At 41.6% G+C, this 17547-nt stretch overlaps 1 protein-coding gene across 4 annotated transcripts in view; it reads left to right on the top strand.

The window, feature by feature from the left end:
* LOC118236452 (Down syndrome cell adhesion molecule homolog) overlaps positions 1-16786 on the top strand; it is a 103878-nt gene extending 87092 nt beyond the window's left edge. For 3 of the 4 annotated variants that reach the window (XM_035434851.1, XM_035434853.1, XM_035434854.1), the window contains 13 exons: positions 742-895; positions 1652-1769; positions 3333-3496; positions 3702-3800; positions 4516-4704; positions 5539-5829; positions 7255-7431; positions 7787-7817; positions 7985-8100; positions 9721-9870; positions 10802-10999; positions 11450-11752; positions 15579-16786. In XM_035434851.1, the coding sequence (XP_035290742.1) occupies positions 742-895; positions 1652-1769; positions 3333-3496; positions 3702-3800; positions 4516-4704; positions 5539-5829; positions 7255-7431; positions 7787-7817; positions 7985-8100; positions 9721-9870; positions 10802-10999; positions 11450-11752; positions 15579-15913 (2325 nt within the window). In that variant the 3' untranslated portion in view covers positions 15914-16786. The remainder of the gene's footprint in view (positions 1-741; positions 896-1651; positions 1770-3332; positions 3497-3701; positions 3801-4515; positions 4705-5538; positions 5830-7254; positions 7432-7786; positions 7818-7984; positions 8101-9720; positions 9871-10801; positions 11000-11449; positions 11753-15578) is intronic. The other variant, XM_035434852.1, reaches the window with a different exon arrangement.
* Positions 16787-17547: the final 761 nt, after the last annotated feature.

Genomic DNA, 17547 nt, shown 5'->3' with positions numbered 1-17547 from the left:
ACACTCTCCTCCAGTCAGGACTTTGCGTAGTCCATATCCGCGAATCTGCCTCCCTGCTCAGCTCTGCTGCTGTCAGGCTCCGCAGGGCGAGGCCAGGGGGCAGGGTGAAACCACCGGGAGCATTTGGGGGTCCTGTTACGGCCGGCTCGAAGGGCCGCAACCAACAAGTCGAAATTCACCAAAAAAGAATCCAGAAAGTGACTTAGAGAACCCAGACACTTATTAGTATAAATTACAAACTAAAACACAAACCAAAACAAACGAAAACCCACAAAGTTCACCAAACAGAAAGATCTCCACAAAAAAACTACAAACTACACACAGCCCCAAAGAAGATCTCCCCAGCCTCACACTGCAGGGCTTATGTTGGCCACAGGCAGGTGGAGGCGATCAGGCAATTAAGTAATTAGGTAATTACCTCCACCTGCACTACCCAGGCAAGCAGAGGCCGGGGACGTAACAGGTCCTGTCACTTAAAGCATCGAGCTCAGTTAATAAATGTTTTACATATGGTTTCCAGGGATCTGATTTCCAAGGAACCTTGCATTATTTCTTGTAGTAAGAGCTTACGTTTTAAATCTTAGTTTCCGGCAGTAACCATTGTGCATTTCAGTGAGCTGTTTTTTTTTTGACTCAATAAAAGTATACGTTAAAATGAAGATGAGGTCCAGCTATACTGACCTTTGCTGTTGCCCTTCCCCCGCCCACCCCCACCCCCACCCCCACCCTTCCCCCCAACAGGTCATGAGTGAGTTTGAAGCCGCTCCCGACGTGTTTTTTTATGTCGTCCCAAACCTCAACCGGAACCACAAGTACAGTTTTTGGGTTGTCGCGGTTACAGCAGCTGGCCGAGGAAACATCAGCGATGTCATCGCCGTTGAACCTCTCGCTAAAGGTATGTGGCATAATATTACAGTTGTGTTCGAAAATCAACCTGTCTGGAATTGAGAATACAATGTGAAAAACAATGTGATTGTCTCAAAAAGTGCTAGTGAGAGAGAAGCCCTCTGTCTACTTTTGTCATGTGTTATAGCTTTATATTCTTCCCAACTACACCTACTGAATGCACTTAGTGCCCATGTCCACTGTAAACTGTATAGTTAAATATTTTTAGTTATAGGGAGTTTTGGTGATATATAGACTGTACAGGTCATAAATTGCATTCAGGTCAAATAAGTGTTACATGATTGGATAGATAAATAATGTATGTGAACAGAATTTTTTTCTGATTTTGTTTTGTCAGCATTTTTCCCCTTCAGAGAATTAAAGGGTTAATTGTAAAATATTATCTCATGATTTTGTATTTCAGACTTTAGACTTTAGTTTAATAGAGTTTTTTTTTATTGAGGCGGTAGCACTGATTAATTGTGTTTTTTTATTTTCAGTTTCAGTTTTATTATTTTATTCTTTAGTTAATGTCCTTTCCACTTCTCAAATTTAACAAATACCAATCACAGAAGCTTTGTAAGACAGAACTCTCCATCGTCATGAACTATGGTACTGTAATGAGACAGGTTACAGTACCATAACTCCGCCTAGGGTAAAAAATATGCCATCAGTGCCACTTTTAGCATTCAGGCTTGTGATCTTCAGGTTTTTTTTTGCAGTGCCCAGCATGTCTGTTGTCAATTGTATGCCTGTTCCCTTCAAGCTCCCGCCAGGATCGTCACGTTCACTGGTACGGTAACGATGCCCTGGATGAGGGATATCGTTCTGCCCTGCAAAGCTGTTGGAGATCCACTCCCCACCATTAAATGGATGAAGGAAATGTAAGGAGGCCGGTTCTAATTTAAACACCTCACAATTTTATCTGATAATATTTAACATTGCACCCCTTTAAACTCCTGGAAAAACAAGATACATGTCAACATTGATGTACAGTTGAGGCCAGAAGTTTAGATACACCTAAATTAAAGACACCTGTGTTAAAAACTCAGTTTTTCACAACGCCGCACATTTCATGTTACCATACATTTATTTTCACAAGTCATTTAGGGGATCTACTTTGTTCACATCACAGGTAATTTTAAAACAATCGATTAGAGACGGATTTATTTCAGCTTTAATTCACTATGAGAATTCCAGTGGGTCAAAAGTTTACATACACTTTGTTAGTATTTGGTGGCATTGCCTTTTAATTGCTTAACTTGAATCAAATGCTTGGGGTAGCCTTCCACATGCTTCTCACAATACTCTCTCAATTTTTGCCAATTCCTCCTGACAGAACTTGTGTAATTCGTGGAACTGTTTGGTCATAATGATCAGCGCTATGTATGGAGGGAAAAGGGTGAGGCTTTTTTCCGAAGAACACCATCCCAACTGTGAAACATGGGGCTGGCAGCATCATGTTGTGGGTGTGTTTTGCTGGAAAAGGGATTGGTGCACTTAGATGGCAGAAAATAGATGGCATCATGAGGAAGGAGGATTATCCAGAAATACTGAAGCAATACCTCAAGACATCAGCTAGAAAGTTAAAACTTGATTGCAACTGGGCCTTTCAGCAGGACAATGACCCTAAGCATACCTCCAAAGTTGTAACAAAATGGCTTAAAGACAACAAAGTGAAAGTATTGGAGTGGCCATCACAAAGCCCTGACCTGAATCCCATAGAAAGTTTGTGGACTGAACTGAAAGAGTGTCTGAGCTAAGAGGCCCACAAACCACATTGAGTTACACCCGTTCTGTCATGAGGAATAGGCAAATATTCCCAGCAAAGTATTGTGAGAAGCTTGTGGAAGGCTACCCCAAGCGTTTGATTCAAGTTATGCAATTATAAGGCAATGCCAGTAAATACTAACAAAGTGTATTGAGTAACTTTTTGACCCACTGAAAATCTGATATAGTTCATAAAAGCTTAAATAAATCTGTCTCTTAGCTATTATTTTGAAATGACCTCTTCTGGAAATAAAGCAGATACCCTAATTGACTTAACACAGGAAATATATTGTAACATGAAATGTGTGGAGTTGTGAAAAATTGAGTTTGAATGTCTTTAGCCTAGGCCTGTAAACTTTTGGCCTCAACTGTATAGTAAATATGTGTGGCATCTGCTACTGTGATGTACTGTCCCTCAACCCTGCAGTGTCCCTCAACCCTGATTCTAGAATCTTTAGTTGAAAACAAAATCAGCTTATGACAGCTGAAGCTCTGACTTCTGACTTCATGGTGAATTCCTTTATTGTCTCAGAGGCCTATTCTACATGTTGTTTCTGTTTAAAACATTTTAAAACAAAGGTTAGTCACCGTTTCCATCAAGTACTGGTATCATGTAACATTTGAGCGTGAACGCAACCAATGTTCTGTCATTTGTGAGCAGCTTTCTGTGTTTTCAGCAATGGGACTCCATCTCCTGTCATCATTGACGGCAGGCGTAGTGTTCACAGCAACGGCAGCTTTGTTATCCGAACAGTAAAAGCAGAGGATTCTGGGTACTACACTTGTGTGGCCAGTAACAGCTGGGGATCTGATGAAATTGTGCTTAACCTTCAAGTCCAAGGTAAGCAGAAGAGTCAAAGGAACTGCATTTCTTTATCCATTTATTTGGTACAGTATGGTCTATGAATATGAACATTCCTTTCTTGAGAATGAAAGAAATAAGGAAATGCTACCATATTGGTTATACGTTTAACACACATGGATTTGAATATGTGGATCATGATGGCTGTGCACCGCTCTGTCCATAATTCTCTTTTTGCCTCTAGTTCCACCAGACCAGCCACGTCTCACGGTGACCAAGACAACCCCCATGTCAATCACTCTGTCCTGGATACCTGGGGACAATGGGGGGAGCTCTATCAGAGGTGAGTCAGATTTTCCAGTTATCATGAGTTACCATTTTTCAGTCTAATTAATGATTTAGTGGCCTGTAAAATGGTAGTTTGACCTCTGTGTGGGGTTTAGGTTCATACAATGTAGAATATATTAGTGTAAAGATATTTGAGGGCCTACAATGGTCATTATTCTCAGAAAATAATAATCTTGACAAAACATTGCATGTGAGTTCCATCATTCATCTTTATATTGTGCAATATATCAGCATATGAAGTCGATTTTACTTTTTAGATTTTCTTTAGTGTTGGTAAATCATGTGAAATCAAAAGTGTTTGCTCAATTAGCACAATTTACGTGATTTATCTGCTTGGCAGTCACCCTTGTGCAAGGTGGTTTACATTGCATAAATGAACGTAGTGTCCATTTATACAGATGAACATAGACCATTGTGATGTAGTTTGAGGACTTCGCTCAAGAGTAATAGTATTGTCCCACTGGGATTCAAATGTGCAAGCTTCTGATTTAAAGTTCCTTTCAGCTCCTTCCATATTTCGCTTAGCCGGTGAATTCATTTGATGTTAGAATGCAGATATGTGGACCATCATGAGGTGTATCTCACAGAAAAACAAATGTAGCTGGTGGACCCTGTTTTTGAAATCCTGTAACCATGGAAATGCTCTGCATTTGGTCGATTAGGTGATTGTTAGCTCAGTTCACAAGTTCACCCTCTCCCCCCCTCAATAGGGTACATCCTGCAGTACTCAGAGGACAACAGCGAGCAGTGGGGGAACATTCCCATTAGCCCCAGTGAGCGCTCCTATCGCCTGGAGAACCTGAAATGTGGCACCTGGTACAAGTTCACCCTCACCGCCCAGAATGGAGTTGGCCCGGGCCGCATCAGTGAGATCATCGAGGCCAAGACACACGGGAAAGGTACTTGTAACGGTTCCCACTGCATGGCGTACTTTCACAGGTGTCCCCAAATTTACGGCTTCTCAGTTCAATGCGTGCTGTGCGTGCCAATGTGTTACATCACGGGAGCCATTGCATTAGCGGATTGAGCAGTGCCGTCTCTGGGGTTGGTGTCACCCAGTGCGGTGTGGGGGGGGGGGGGGGTTAATAAAAAGAGGTAGTGCTTAAACATGCCACAAAGACATCGGTCAATCAGACAGGTAACACGGTAGTGCCGGAGGGTGGGTGTGGGCGCGAGGAATTGCGTGTTATGCATTCAGATGACAAAGCGCTTCTTGTCACATTAATACCGCTAATTAAATCAACCAGCAGTCAACTACATCGGAGAAACTAGCTGTTTCAACCCGTCGCATTAGAAAAAAAACTCTGTTGATTTGGACACATTGGAAAAAAAAATGTTTTGTCATTTTGGTGTCACCCCCTCTGATGGTGTCATCCGGTGCGGTCCGCATCCCCCGCACCCCCCTAGTGACGCCACTGGGATTGAGTGCAGGAGAAATTGCACTTCTAAATATGTTCATCTGTTGTACTTTTACTTCTTATGGTGATTACCATTATAAATGGCAGAAGCTGATTTTTTTTCTTTCAAATTTCCACTATTAACAAAGAATAAAAATAGTTATTTAGACAAATGACAAATAATGTCCTCTTCTGGCAAGGGTGAAATTTTTTTTTTGGGGGGAGGGACAATATTCAAACTAAAGTTACGCCCTTGTCTATTTGTGATTCACATTCTCACCCCCCCCCCCCCACCCGCACCCCCACCCCAACCACAACCACACTCCATTTTTTCAGAGCCGCAGTATTCCAAAGAGCATGAGCTGTTTGCCAGCATCAATTCCACTCGTGTCCAGCTTAACCTGAACGGCTGGAACAATGGCGGTTGCCCCATCACCTCCTTCACGCTGGAGTACCGGGCCTTGGAAGTCACCGTCTGGACCACTGCCCAGCGTACCTCGTTGACGAAAAGTTACACCCTGTACGACCTGCAGGAGGCAACGTGGTACGAGCTCCTGATGAAGGTTTCTAACAGCGCTGGCTTTGCAGAGAAGAGAGCAATGTTTGCCACACTCAACTACGATGGAAGTGAGTTCACCCTGCGCTGGTCTGACCTGGTCTACTGTACATCGGGCTCTCATTTCGCTGCAGGTCTCATACCTCACTTCAGATACAAATAGGGTGGATTAACAAATCGGAATATTCTGACATATATGGGGTTGCTAAACAATCCCAAGCCTTTAGTAAGCAGCAATTATTAATGAAATAGTTGACCAATAGACTGAAATTTAAGGGTAATGCACGAATAAATTAAGAAGCTTCAATTAGTTTTAGCATTTGCAGATGAATTGCTCTTCTTCTTGAAATTGAAAGGGCAGCCTCATCTTTGGCCTTTACCAGCCATAAATGCTCCAGGTTTACTGATAAATTGGGCAATAAAATATCATTAAATTTTATGCTGACTTCAGTCACTATGGCTGTTGTATCTGCTGTTTTTTATGATGCTTCCATCAAACGCAGATCGATTGTCATGGTATGAATTAATGATTTCATGATTTACGGACATTTGGGCAGGGGGGGGTGGGGGGCTGGGGAGGTTTATCTGAATTATTCCTGTTGTGCACTCGAAGCAATTGTTGAAACGGTAGTCGCCTTGTTGCCCAGTCCATCCGTCCCCAGAAGTTAAAGGCAGGGCATCTGTATAGGAAGTTGGCTGGACCATATCATATGGAGAGTAGTGCTTCAGTCTGCTCGGTGTTACAGCTAAAACAGAAAAAGGTCAAGCACCGCTTTTTCTGTGCCACAGCTGCTTGATCAGCTAAAATTGTGTGCTGTGTGGCTATGAATCTGAAATGTATAGTTGAGAAAATGCACTCAAAAGAATAACCTAAAGCCTAGAGTATACATACATATTGCGGTGTATTTCAAAGCATTCCAAATTTGTTTTTAGTCCTTATTAAATCCAAACTTTTATTTTCCCTTTCAAAAAAACAGTGCTTCAGTCAGTTCGTTTTGGTGGTCGCTGCTCACGAAAGTGTTTGTGAAGGAAAAAAAATGAACATCTGATTTAATGATGAGTCAAAGTTCAAATATTGACAAATATTGATTGAATCTTGGTCTCAAGATCTCAAGCTGTAGTCTTGATGCCAGTATCCGCAAGACCAGCATATAGTATGTAGCAGAGCTGAGTTGGTGTGTTAATTTCCACAAAAAATGGGATGTCTTCCCTCAAGAAGCAATACACATGATTATTTCCTTTGGCTTGGGACCTTGATCAGAGGCTCAAAAGGCTTAGAAGTGAGATTATGTCTGTCACTGAGATCCCCAAGCATGGATTCAATCAACATTATTCCTTAACATTGATTAGAATGAAATTGTCTATGATATTCCTTGCAGAGAGCTAATTGCATGGTTTGAAACCTGCAACAGACCTACCCATTACATGTAGCTGTCTCATATTGAGTCCCACTGTGCCAATTCTTTAACCTTCTGCTCCACGTATCAATTTTCCAGGCACCATTCCACCATTGCCCAAGTCTGGAGAAGAGAGCCTGGAGAGCCTGCCAAGCAATGAGGGTCTGAAGATGATGGTGACTATTTCCTGCATATTGGTGGCCATCGTTCTGCTCTTCATCCTGATGATGGTTTTGAGGAAGAGGAGGCGAGATCAGAGGCTTAAAAGGCTTAGAGGTGAGACTATGTCTGTCACTGAAATTCCCAAGCATGTATTCAATCAACATTATTCCTTAACATTGATTGAAATTAAATTGTTTGTGATATTTACGTTACATACTGTATACTAGTATGCTTTATGTACTTCACAGGGCATGTTTAGAACGTTAATTGGTTGAATTGGTTCTACTCACCAAAGTGTTATGAAGAGAGTATCTATATATTGTGACCTTGTAGAGACTACTTTTTCATAGGAAAAGTAGTGACAATCTTTTGGTAAATCTGGCCCTGAGTCTCTCAGGTACAGGTTACAAGACTTATGAGTGTCCTTGCCCAAAACCCCACTAATAATGGCTCCCATGTGTCTTTCCAGATGCAAAAAGCTTGGCTGAGATGTTAATGAGGTAAGTGCATTCAATGTTTCCATGAAGCCTTATTGATACATGATACTTTTAAAAATGGCCACTACAAGGAATACTAAACGTCCATTAGCACATACAGTAAATTATATACAATGCATATATTAGTGTAAAGACAAGCTGACCTAATGGACATGTGTTCTGTGTGTCAGTAAAAACACTAGGCCCTCAGAAACTGTGAACAAGCAGCAGCAGACTCTGCGCATGCACATCGATATCCCCAGGGCGCAACTGCTGATTGAGGAGAGGGACACCACGGAGACAATCGGTAAGGCCCCCTCGCCCCTGCTCATGCGGTCAGCTGCTCTCTGGCTCCTCCCGCTCATGGCTCAGTTAAGTTTAGTGCAGTTATCCATTATAATAATTATCTACATTTCCCTTAAGCTGTTGTGGAGTGGGGGTTTTGGAAGACCAAACGCGACTGAACAGGGATTCTTTAAACTCTTCACTTGAGGCAGAATAACCACCAAGTCTCGAAAGAGACAAGGACATGGGGAAAAGAATGAAAAGAAAAAAAGTATCCCACAGAAAAGCTCTAATCAACCCGCGTACTGGGTAAAAAACGAGCTTAAAGAGTATGAACTTTCTGAAAATAAAACGGTCTATGCAGAAAACGGGGTAACTCAAAGAAAACAGACCTCGAATCGAGGCTGAAAAAGTAACATCCTAAAAGAATTCTGAGTTTAGGTTGTGGCACTAACTTGTTGCCAACAGCCCATTAAGCTAGACTGTTGTGCTAACTTTGTAGCTACGACGATCCAATACCGCAAACTCTCAATCCTATACCTTTACCTCACTTGACAGATTACCGGCTCTCGTGTAACGTAAGTGACACTGAAGCGAAGCTTATCGGTTTGCAAGGGGTTTAAATAGAAAGAAAACAGGTGCAAATTATAAAAAGAGATTTGCACGCGTATAATTCAATCAAGGAAATTAAGAAAATTGAATGGCCGTAATAACTGAAGAAAAGGCGCAGAAAAAAAACAATGGCCGTAATAAATGAAGAAAACGCGTATAAAAAAACCAATGGCCGTAATAACTGAAGGAAAGGCGCATAATAACCAATGGCCGTAATAAAGGAAAGAATGACGCAGGTAGAAAATAAATGGTGTTATCACCCAAAAACCGTGATAGCTGTTGCATCAAATGTACCTAGGAGCCCTGCAATGGCTTCAGTCTGTGTGAAAAACAGCCATCATAACATAATTGGGTGTTTCCTGTGCCGACCTGTTTGTTCAGTAGGGATTTCAAATGAGTGGGTGGCATTGAAGAAACCCAAAGGGGTTTTTCTTAGTAAGGGGAACGAGTTCGACAACCAGCCCTGCTTGAGTGAGAGGCTTGAGTGAGAGGCAAGGCCAGCACTTCAGGAGGAGGAAATACATCCGTAGTGGAGTTTGGTTTTGATTTCCAAACACGTCGTATATGTATCTGATATTATTCACCGTTGTCCATTAACAGAAGAGAATAACTTCATGTTTGTTTGTATGTTCTACCTTCATCATAATGAACGACCAGAGCACATGACCTGCTTTGACCTTTCGTAGATGTGTGTGAGTGTCAGTGTGTGTTTGTGTGTGTGTGCATGCGTGAGTGCATATGTGCGTGTGTGTGTGTGTGTGTGTGGGTGGGTGTGCACACGTGTCCCCTTCCACATAAGAGCAGATGCTACATCAGAATGGCTCATCATTCCACATCACCCATTTCTTGTCAAATGGATTTCAAAAGTAGTCTTTTGATGTAAGTACCATTTTTGCCACAAAGGAATGTAATGGTAAGCCACATGCATGACAGAGGAAACACAGCACATTCAGCGCAACTATGGAACAATGTATGGAACCAGTATGGAGGTACTCCTCGTGACAGTGTGTTACGTTTCTCTCTTTCTCAGATGACAGGTCTACAGTACTGCTGACCGATGCTGACTTTGGAGAAACATCCAAACAGAAGACTTCTACCGTCACACACACGGTCCACTACCAGTCCCTCTCCCAGGCCACTGGGCCGCTGGTGGACGTGTCTGATGCCCGACCTGGAACCAGTAATGCTCAGTCACCATCTCCCCAATACGCCATCTCCTTTATAAGTCTCATATGTGTAATGTGTAATTGAATGCACAAATTCAAGTGACTGAGGCCAGGCTTCAATGTCCTGTCTTTAACTTTAAAACAACCTTGCCAATCTATTTAAAAATACTTACATTTACTCAGTATTCATGTTTGTATTATAAATCAAACTTCATGTCTAACTCTAACTGGATTTAGGCTTTATTACTTATGAAAAGAATGTAGTATGTGTTTACTGTGAAATTCTTAATAGCCCCATTATTACCATGAGCTCTGATATTTATTCACAATCATAGTTTATGGTCTCAACTTGTGTAGGACAAATGTCTGTGTTAAGCCAATGTTTATTGTGTAATGTTGCTACCATTCCATAGTTGGTTAAATCAAATGTTAATACTATATACACTTCACTTCAGTTCAAGTCAGACATAAAACATCTACCTTAAAAACATATTTCAGTTCATGTATATTAATATGTTTAATATAGATTCTGATACCAACAAATACAGCTTAATATAGATTAACACAGAATCTAAATATAACATCTCGGACAGACAGGCCAATATTGTCAGCATTTGTCCGTAACTTGACTTTGACAAATGTTTATTTTTGTTCTTCAGTAGTGAAATTTGAAATAAATAAAAAAATGAGAATAAATGCAATAAATTTGGCAAGTTCAATAAAGGAAATTCACCATGCTTCTCTGCTTGTGAAGTAAAACAAAGTACACTTTGTACACACGTCGCTCTGGATAAGAGCATCTGCCAAGGGCCTGTAATGAAATGAAATGAAATGAATAATGAAATGAAAAGTTAACATGCGGCACTTATCTCTGAATGTCAGCGTTCAGGAGAAATGCTGCTGGTTGACGCCAAACCTCAAATCTCTGAACGTCCTGCCTTGCAGACCCCACGGCCCGCCGCACTGCCAAAGCTGGCCCCGCCGCGCGAAACCGCTACGCCAGCCAGTGGACGCTCAACCGGCCGCACCCGCCCGCCTCCTCCCAAACCCTGTCCACCGACTGGAGGCTGCCCACGCCGCGGGCGGCCGGCTCAGCGGACAAGGAGAGCGACAGCTACAGCGTCAGCCCGTCTCAGGACACAGGTTGTGGTCGATCAACTGGAGGATTGATTGATTGATTGATTGATTGATTGATTTTAATTCATTTCAGGCTTCTCAAATGTAAAGGTGCGCATCACCACGGGCATATAAGAGAATATAAAAGCAACATTTGTCCTGTCAGTTCACAAAAATACAGCCACGATCCTATGTAGCCAATAACTTTGGCAGTAATTACCTTTGGTGGTCATTAGGGAAAGATGTTCACTGATATGATACAGCATATATAGCCCAAGCTATTTTTTGGAGGAGTTTGTTTTTCTCCAAAAGTTAAGTAGTATTCAGAAACTGAGTCCAGTAAATGCATATTCTTTGGAACACATGGCCACTCTCCTGGTTTTGACTTGACAGGATTAATTACCTTCACATGCTGCTTTCCCCTGGTCGATTAAGTGATGGGATTATGCCTCTGTCTGATGTGTTCTTCATGCCCAGATCGAGCTAGGAGCAGCATGGTGTCGACGGAGAGCGCCTCCTCCACCTACGAGGAGCTGGCGCGGGCCTACGAGCACGCCAAGATGGAGGAGCATCTGCGCCACGCCAAGTTCACCATCACCGAGTGCTTCATCTCCGACACGTCCTCCGAGCAGATGACCGCCGGGGCCAACGAGTACACCGACAGCCTGGCGTCCAGCACGCCGTCCGAGTCGGGCATCTGCCGGTTCACCGCGTCCCCGCCCAAACCGCAGGACGGGGGCCGGGTCATGAACATGGCCATCCCCAAGGCTCACAGACCGGGTAAGCCCGCGCGTCTTTATCCTGCACTTCCTTTTGTTTTCATTTATGTTTTTTGGCTGGGCCAGCCCTATAAACGCAAAAGTCTGTGACTGAGTGAGTGATGAAGTTACACCATTGGTTGGCCGAGTTATGAAGTTACACCATTGGTCGGTCGAGTTATGAAGTTACACCATTGGTCGGTCGAGTTATGAAGTTACACCATTGGTCGGCCGGTCCAGCCATATACTAGGTTTTGACCTGGTCTTGTGTTTATGTTGACAGCAACGTGATATCAATAATCAATACTTTTTAAAATCAAATCAAAATTATTTAATAATTTGTAAATAATAATAATTATAATTATAAATATAGCTGCAAGCAGCAATGCGGGGCCCTACGAACATGTCCAAGCCCATTTAGGGTTTAGGGCTCAAACTAGGGTACAGCTAGGGTTAGGGTTAGGGTTATGAAAACGGTAAGTCTGAAGGTTGAGGCAAGTTCACGGGTGTGTTTAGCAGCTTGAAGAAAGGTTAGGACATGGGTTTGTTAATGATTTTGAATGAACCAAAAAATTTCTCTCGTAGCATGTGTACCTATGTTCCAACGGCTTCAATCAGGCCCGGCTCCAGCTGGTCGAGTCAGTGTGGGCCGAGTGGCATTTTGGGGGGGGCAAAATACCATTAAGAAATACTATCAACCAACGTTTGTTTTTATGTGAAGAGGATATATCCAAATATGTAATAATCACGGCTATCACACCCTAGACTAATTTAAAGATGAACTTACGTACAGCGAATTTGTTTTTCATGATGTCAAGTTTAAATATAGCTGCAATTAGATTAGAGTTCTCGTCTTCAGTCACATAAAAAACTGCAAAAGTAATGAATTTGACACTTGTGAAATTAAGTAGTGCAGGTAGATTAAAGGAGCTGTCAAATCAATTTTCACCTTGTCATTGGTTTAGCAGATTGCTGTGCTCTAGCCACTGGTAATGAATACATTGGAAAATAATGTAACACTGCATTGTAGCAGTGAATAAAATACTCACATAATCATCAGATGTTCATGTCTCAAGAAAGTTATTATTACACAAGCTGCCCAAAGGGGTGTGTGTGTGGTTCAGCCAGTTTGCCAAGAGGGACTATTTCATGCTCTACAGAGCTCACACATTCCTGTATACTTCCACACTTTTGGACCTCCACGTGCCCTTTTGGCCTACTGTGTACAGTGATTAGTTTATCTTTCTACCGGACGGTCTCCTTGAAACGCTTGACTGCTCACAAAAAAATTGATTAGATCTGTTTCTGGTGAGTGAGCGAGTCCAAGTGGGGAGTCGCTGATGCCACCTCATTCTGTTGCGCCAACATTGGCGGGCACCAAGCCCCTCGTGAGGTCAACTGGCATGCAAACCAATGCTGTACGGCTGCCTCCCTTGCAGTTAAACTGCCGAGGCGCGGGCGTGTTGTGGCCTGCCGTTTCTGACGTGGCAGAACTGGCGGTACAGATCCCAACAGGAAGAGCACGACTCCATCTTGGAGAGAGGGTGTTGTGACTCGTGGCCAGTCACCAGCGAAGCCCAGAGGAAAAATCTTTTGCTCAGGACAGTCTTTTCTTTAACTCTTAAGAAAACAGTAAGATCTCAATTGTACATCTTTTTGAGATCACTTCAATCTGAATTGTTGCTCCTAAAACCCCCCCTTAGGAGAAAAGATGAGATAATGAGAGAATGAATTTGAGACTTCAGTAAGACGAATGGATATTGAATTGAGATGCGATTGTTTCTCATGAGGTCACTATGAGAAAACTGAGACATATTTGAGAAGAAGAATCATGAGATCCTAAGAGTCATAGCTGAGTTTTCTTTAAGCTCTTTCTCTGATCTCATGGTCCCATGTTCAGGAGACTTAAATTAGACTTATTTAAGATCATTTAGAGATCTCTCGTTTTGATCAGAGTAAGACATAAATGAGATTATATGTGGTTGTTTCTCCTGAGTTGAATTTGAGAAGTAGGAGAAAAAGCCTTTGGTCTCACCTTCATATTAAAAATAGCTCATTTGTGTCTAGGAGAAATGAAAGAAACAACTATGAGATCTCTTCTTGGATTTTGCTTTCCTATGGGAGTGTGTTTGTAACATCTCACCAGATTAGAAATAGCTGGCTGTTACTGTAACACCTGTGGCTTGTGAAAGTGCTCAGTTCTGCGGTTTCCAATGTACTAATAGCACAAAGTCATTGTTCTCTTCAAAATTGGGGCTTGCTGTCAGTGGTTTTATGTCTTTGATTCTCACCTGGCTTCATGTTCAAGTAGGCCAAATTACTTGATCACCTCGCTCACTGAGAATATCAGGAGTTCTGTGAATGAATCTGGAGTGTGTGAATGACTGTGTCCAGTGCATGTATGTGTCCTGAATGACCATTTTAGGAAAACCACAGCAACAAGTATTCATAATAATTGGTGTACTTCACTTTAATGTGCTAATGCCAATGAATAATACTTTGATTTTGACTCTCCGGACATTGTAAAAATATTATATTATTTTGTATTACATTAATGATAATCCTCTGAGGTCACTTACTATAGTTGTTATATTTAAAATGTTTAATTTGTAAATTATATTATTATATATTTTTGTAATTGAAATAATGGTAAGTACTATGTTAGATGTGCCTACCTTATCCAGTGCACAGAAATGCTCTGACAGGGTGTTTAGGTGTTGCTGAGGGTGACCTTGTCAAGCCCCCTGTGTGTGTGCACAGATGGAGTGGAATGAAATTCCACCCAGTCAGATCACAGTCGGGTCAAGAATTAAGAATGACAGCAGCATGTCACAGTGGTAATCCACTCTGACAGCCCGGGCGCTGCCCACATGCACGTTAGCACCTTTAACCCATTAGAGAGACGGAAAGATTTAAAAGAGGCCATTGTAATGTTCTGTTTTTGATTGTACTGTACTGTATTTATGGTTAAGGGGTTGTTAAAATGAAATGCACATTGACTATTGAATGCTTGTACATTGTAAGTGACAATTCTCTTGTGATACTTGATTTGACAACAATAAAGACATCCCGATATCTTTATTGTATAAGGACACAGACATGCCTAACCTTGGGCAGTGTTGATCAGACACGTCATTGTATGTCCCAGGCCAATACAGTGAAAAGCACACAAGCCCCTGTCAATACCGTATGCAAGCAATGACACAAAAACAATGCAGTGTGCATCCAACCCATAAAATAAAATAAAAAATCGATTATGGGGCATTTGTTAGTTCCTGCTCTCTATAGTTTGGCAGCCATAGGGTGTTTCACTGGTTTCGGTTCATAAATGTTTACCACAGAGGTATTGATTACATTGTGCATCATTCCTTGATGCTGGTGGGTGGAAACTATGTGAACAGAGGCTGAAGAGATGCTGGATTCAGACATCAGGTTATAAATATAAACATTGGACTTAAATACTAAAACAAAAAGGCTTCTCAGTGGCACATACTGATCATTGTCTAATTCTAGCATCATTCTAGGGTTTGCCTTTTCACCATTTCACTCTTTCATAATTTAATTCCCTTCAGACCTATACATATAAGTCCTTGTGCTGTCCATTTATTTGACTAAGCTTTATAGATGGGGCTAAATACATAAATTATTGGACACATTTTTGGTGATCCAGTCAACGAGGAGATGTTTAAGAACTGTTTTTCATAAGATTCAACAGAACTCAAACAAATAATCACAACTCTAGGTCAAACTGGTTCAAAAGTAACAGCCAAAAGTTTTCCTCCTGAGTTTTTTTACACTGTCTGCCGCTGGAGCAGTGCTTTTATCCCATGCTCTTGCTTCCCTTCCAGGAGGCGAGCTGGTGCACCTGCCCCCCTATCTCCGGATGGACTTCCTCTTAAACCGCGGCGTCCCCGGGGCGGGGCGCGAGGGGTGTCTGGAGCCCCAGAAGAGCCGCACTCTCAAACGGCCTGCCATCCTGGAGCCCACGCCCACGGAGGCCCCCGCAGGCAGCAGGGATGCCCAGCAGTGGCAGCCAGGGACTGCCTCCACACTGCCCCAGCGCGAGGGCACGGACTTGGCACAGGCCGCCAAGCTCAGCAGCTCCCAGGAGTCCCTCCTGGACTCCAGAGGACACCTGAAACAGAGCAACAACCCGTACGCAAAATCCTACACTTTGGTATAACACAGAGCATGGACGGGACTGCAGACGCAAACAAGAGCTCGCTGGAGGAGAACACACAAAACACACAGACTCTTGTATATATGTTTCCGATTTCCAAAAGGACGGGTTACTTATAGTCTTTGTTTCTTTCTTGCTTTCTTTCTTTCTTTCTTGTTTTTACTTGAGAATTTGTTTATTTGAAATTACTCCATGCAAGAACTGCTAAAATAATTTATTTATAAAGAGAGAAAAAATATTGATATTATAAAGATGATTATGCTGAGGATTATGATGATGATGCAATGATGACGATGATTATAAAAATATTAATTACATTGCTATACAAAATGATAAAATCTATAAACCAAATGAAAGGACGTGGCATAAGTATGATATGAAAGGATGTTGTTTCATCATTTTTTTTCCAGAGAGGGAGCTGGTTGATGGTAAGTTTGTTTGTCAGTTTGGAATATATTGATTTATTATAGGAGGAAACTGGAAGAACTGTGTGAGAAAATTCTCTAATTTGTCCAATCTTTTCAGATATTTATCTTTTAAAATCACCTGCCTATGACTGCATGGGGACTGAATGCAAAATCTTTATCATAATAATTATAATAATAGTAATTATAGTTATCACAATAATTCCTAGACAACTAAATATTTTGCCACACTATGAAATTATATAAATTTTATTATTATTATTATTATTATTATTATTATTATGAGAAGTCACTTTTATTTGTGGAAATTACAGGGAAAATTATTTGGTTAATAAAGTCCTTAGTCATGTTTGCACACATCTGGTTTTGATTTGAAAATGGAGCCTCCCTTGATCTTTCCTTTTCCCCCATTCTCCTCTTGTACTTAATAAAAGCAGGGAATCTCACTGGACAGATTGGTCTTTAAAGTATGTGTAACTAGTATTGTGAGCATGCTGAGAATGTCATATCCAGGCCCTAATACATTCAGTAATGACTTACAGCAGATGGATTGACTGTGCAGTAAATGTTATTTGTTAGCATGGGGTGAGATCCGTACCCTAATGGTCTTGATGGTATGGACTTCATGCTTGCAGTACAGTGAGTTGTCTCCATGGGGCCCATATGTCTCCAGCGATGTATTGCTGCTGCACTGCTTTTCCTCTACAAGGAAAAACCATGACAATCCAACAGACAACTTCGAAAAATAAGTACACATATTCTTAATATTGCTGGCTGTGGGCTCAAACTGTTATTGCTGTTATTTGCACCAGAGTTTTTCTGGCTAAATTCAAGCTCATGCTTGCATTTCTATTTAGTCATTATAATTAACAATTTGGGAAAGGGGCTGCATGCTCTGCCCACCCTTGATGACCATAGGCGAACACATAATAGTTTTAGATTGTGGAAATGCCTTGTTTGGGCCCTGTAAGGGCAACCATTCACATTTACTGAGCTGTGATAGGCTAGTCACTGTCAGTCACCTGACATCTAATTCTATTGGAAAGAAGACATTTAATTTGACTATGAATAATAGAGAAGGTTCCTCCATTGCTATTTTGCAGTTTAGTTTTATCCACAGTTGGTGCTATTTAATTACAGTGCCTTAACATTCCAGATTATAGCATTCCTGGATTGAACATCATATGAAAGGGCATTTTGACAATCTGAAAA

This window comes from Anguilla anguilla, chromosome 9 (assembly GCF_013347855.1).
Source record: "Anguilla anguilla isolate fAngAng1 chromosome 9, fAngAng1.pri, whole genome shotgun sequence".
NCBI lineage: Eukaryota > Metazoa > Chordata > Actinopteri > Anguilliformes > Anguillidae > Anguilla > Anguilla anguilla.
The sequence above is the reverse complement of the archived record's forward strand: the minus strand, read 5'-3'. Positions and strand labels throughout refer to the sequence as shown.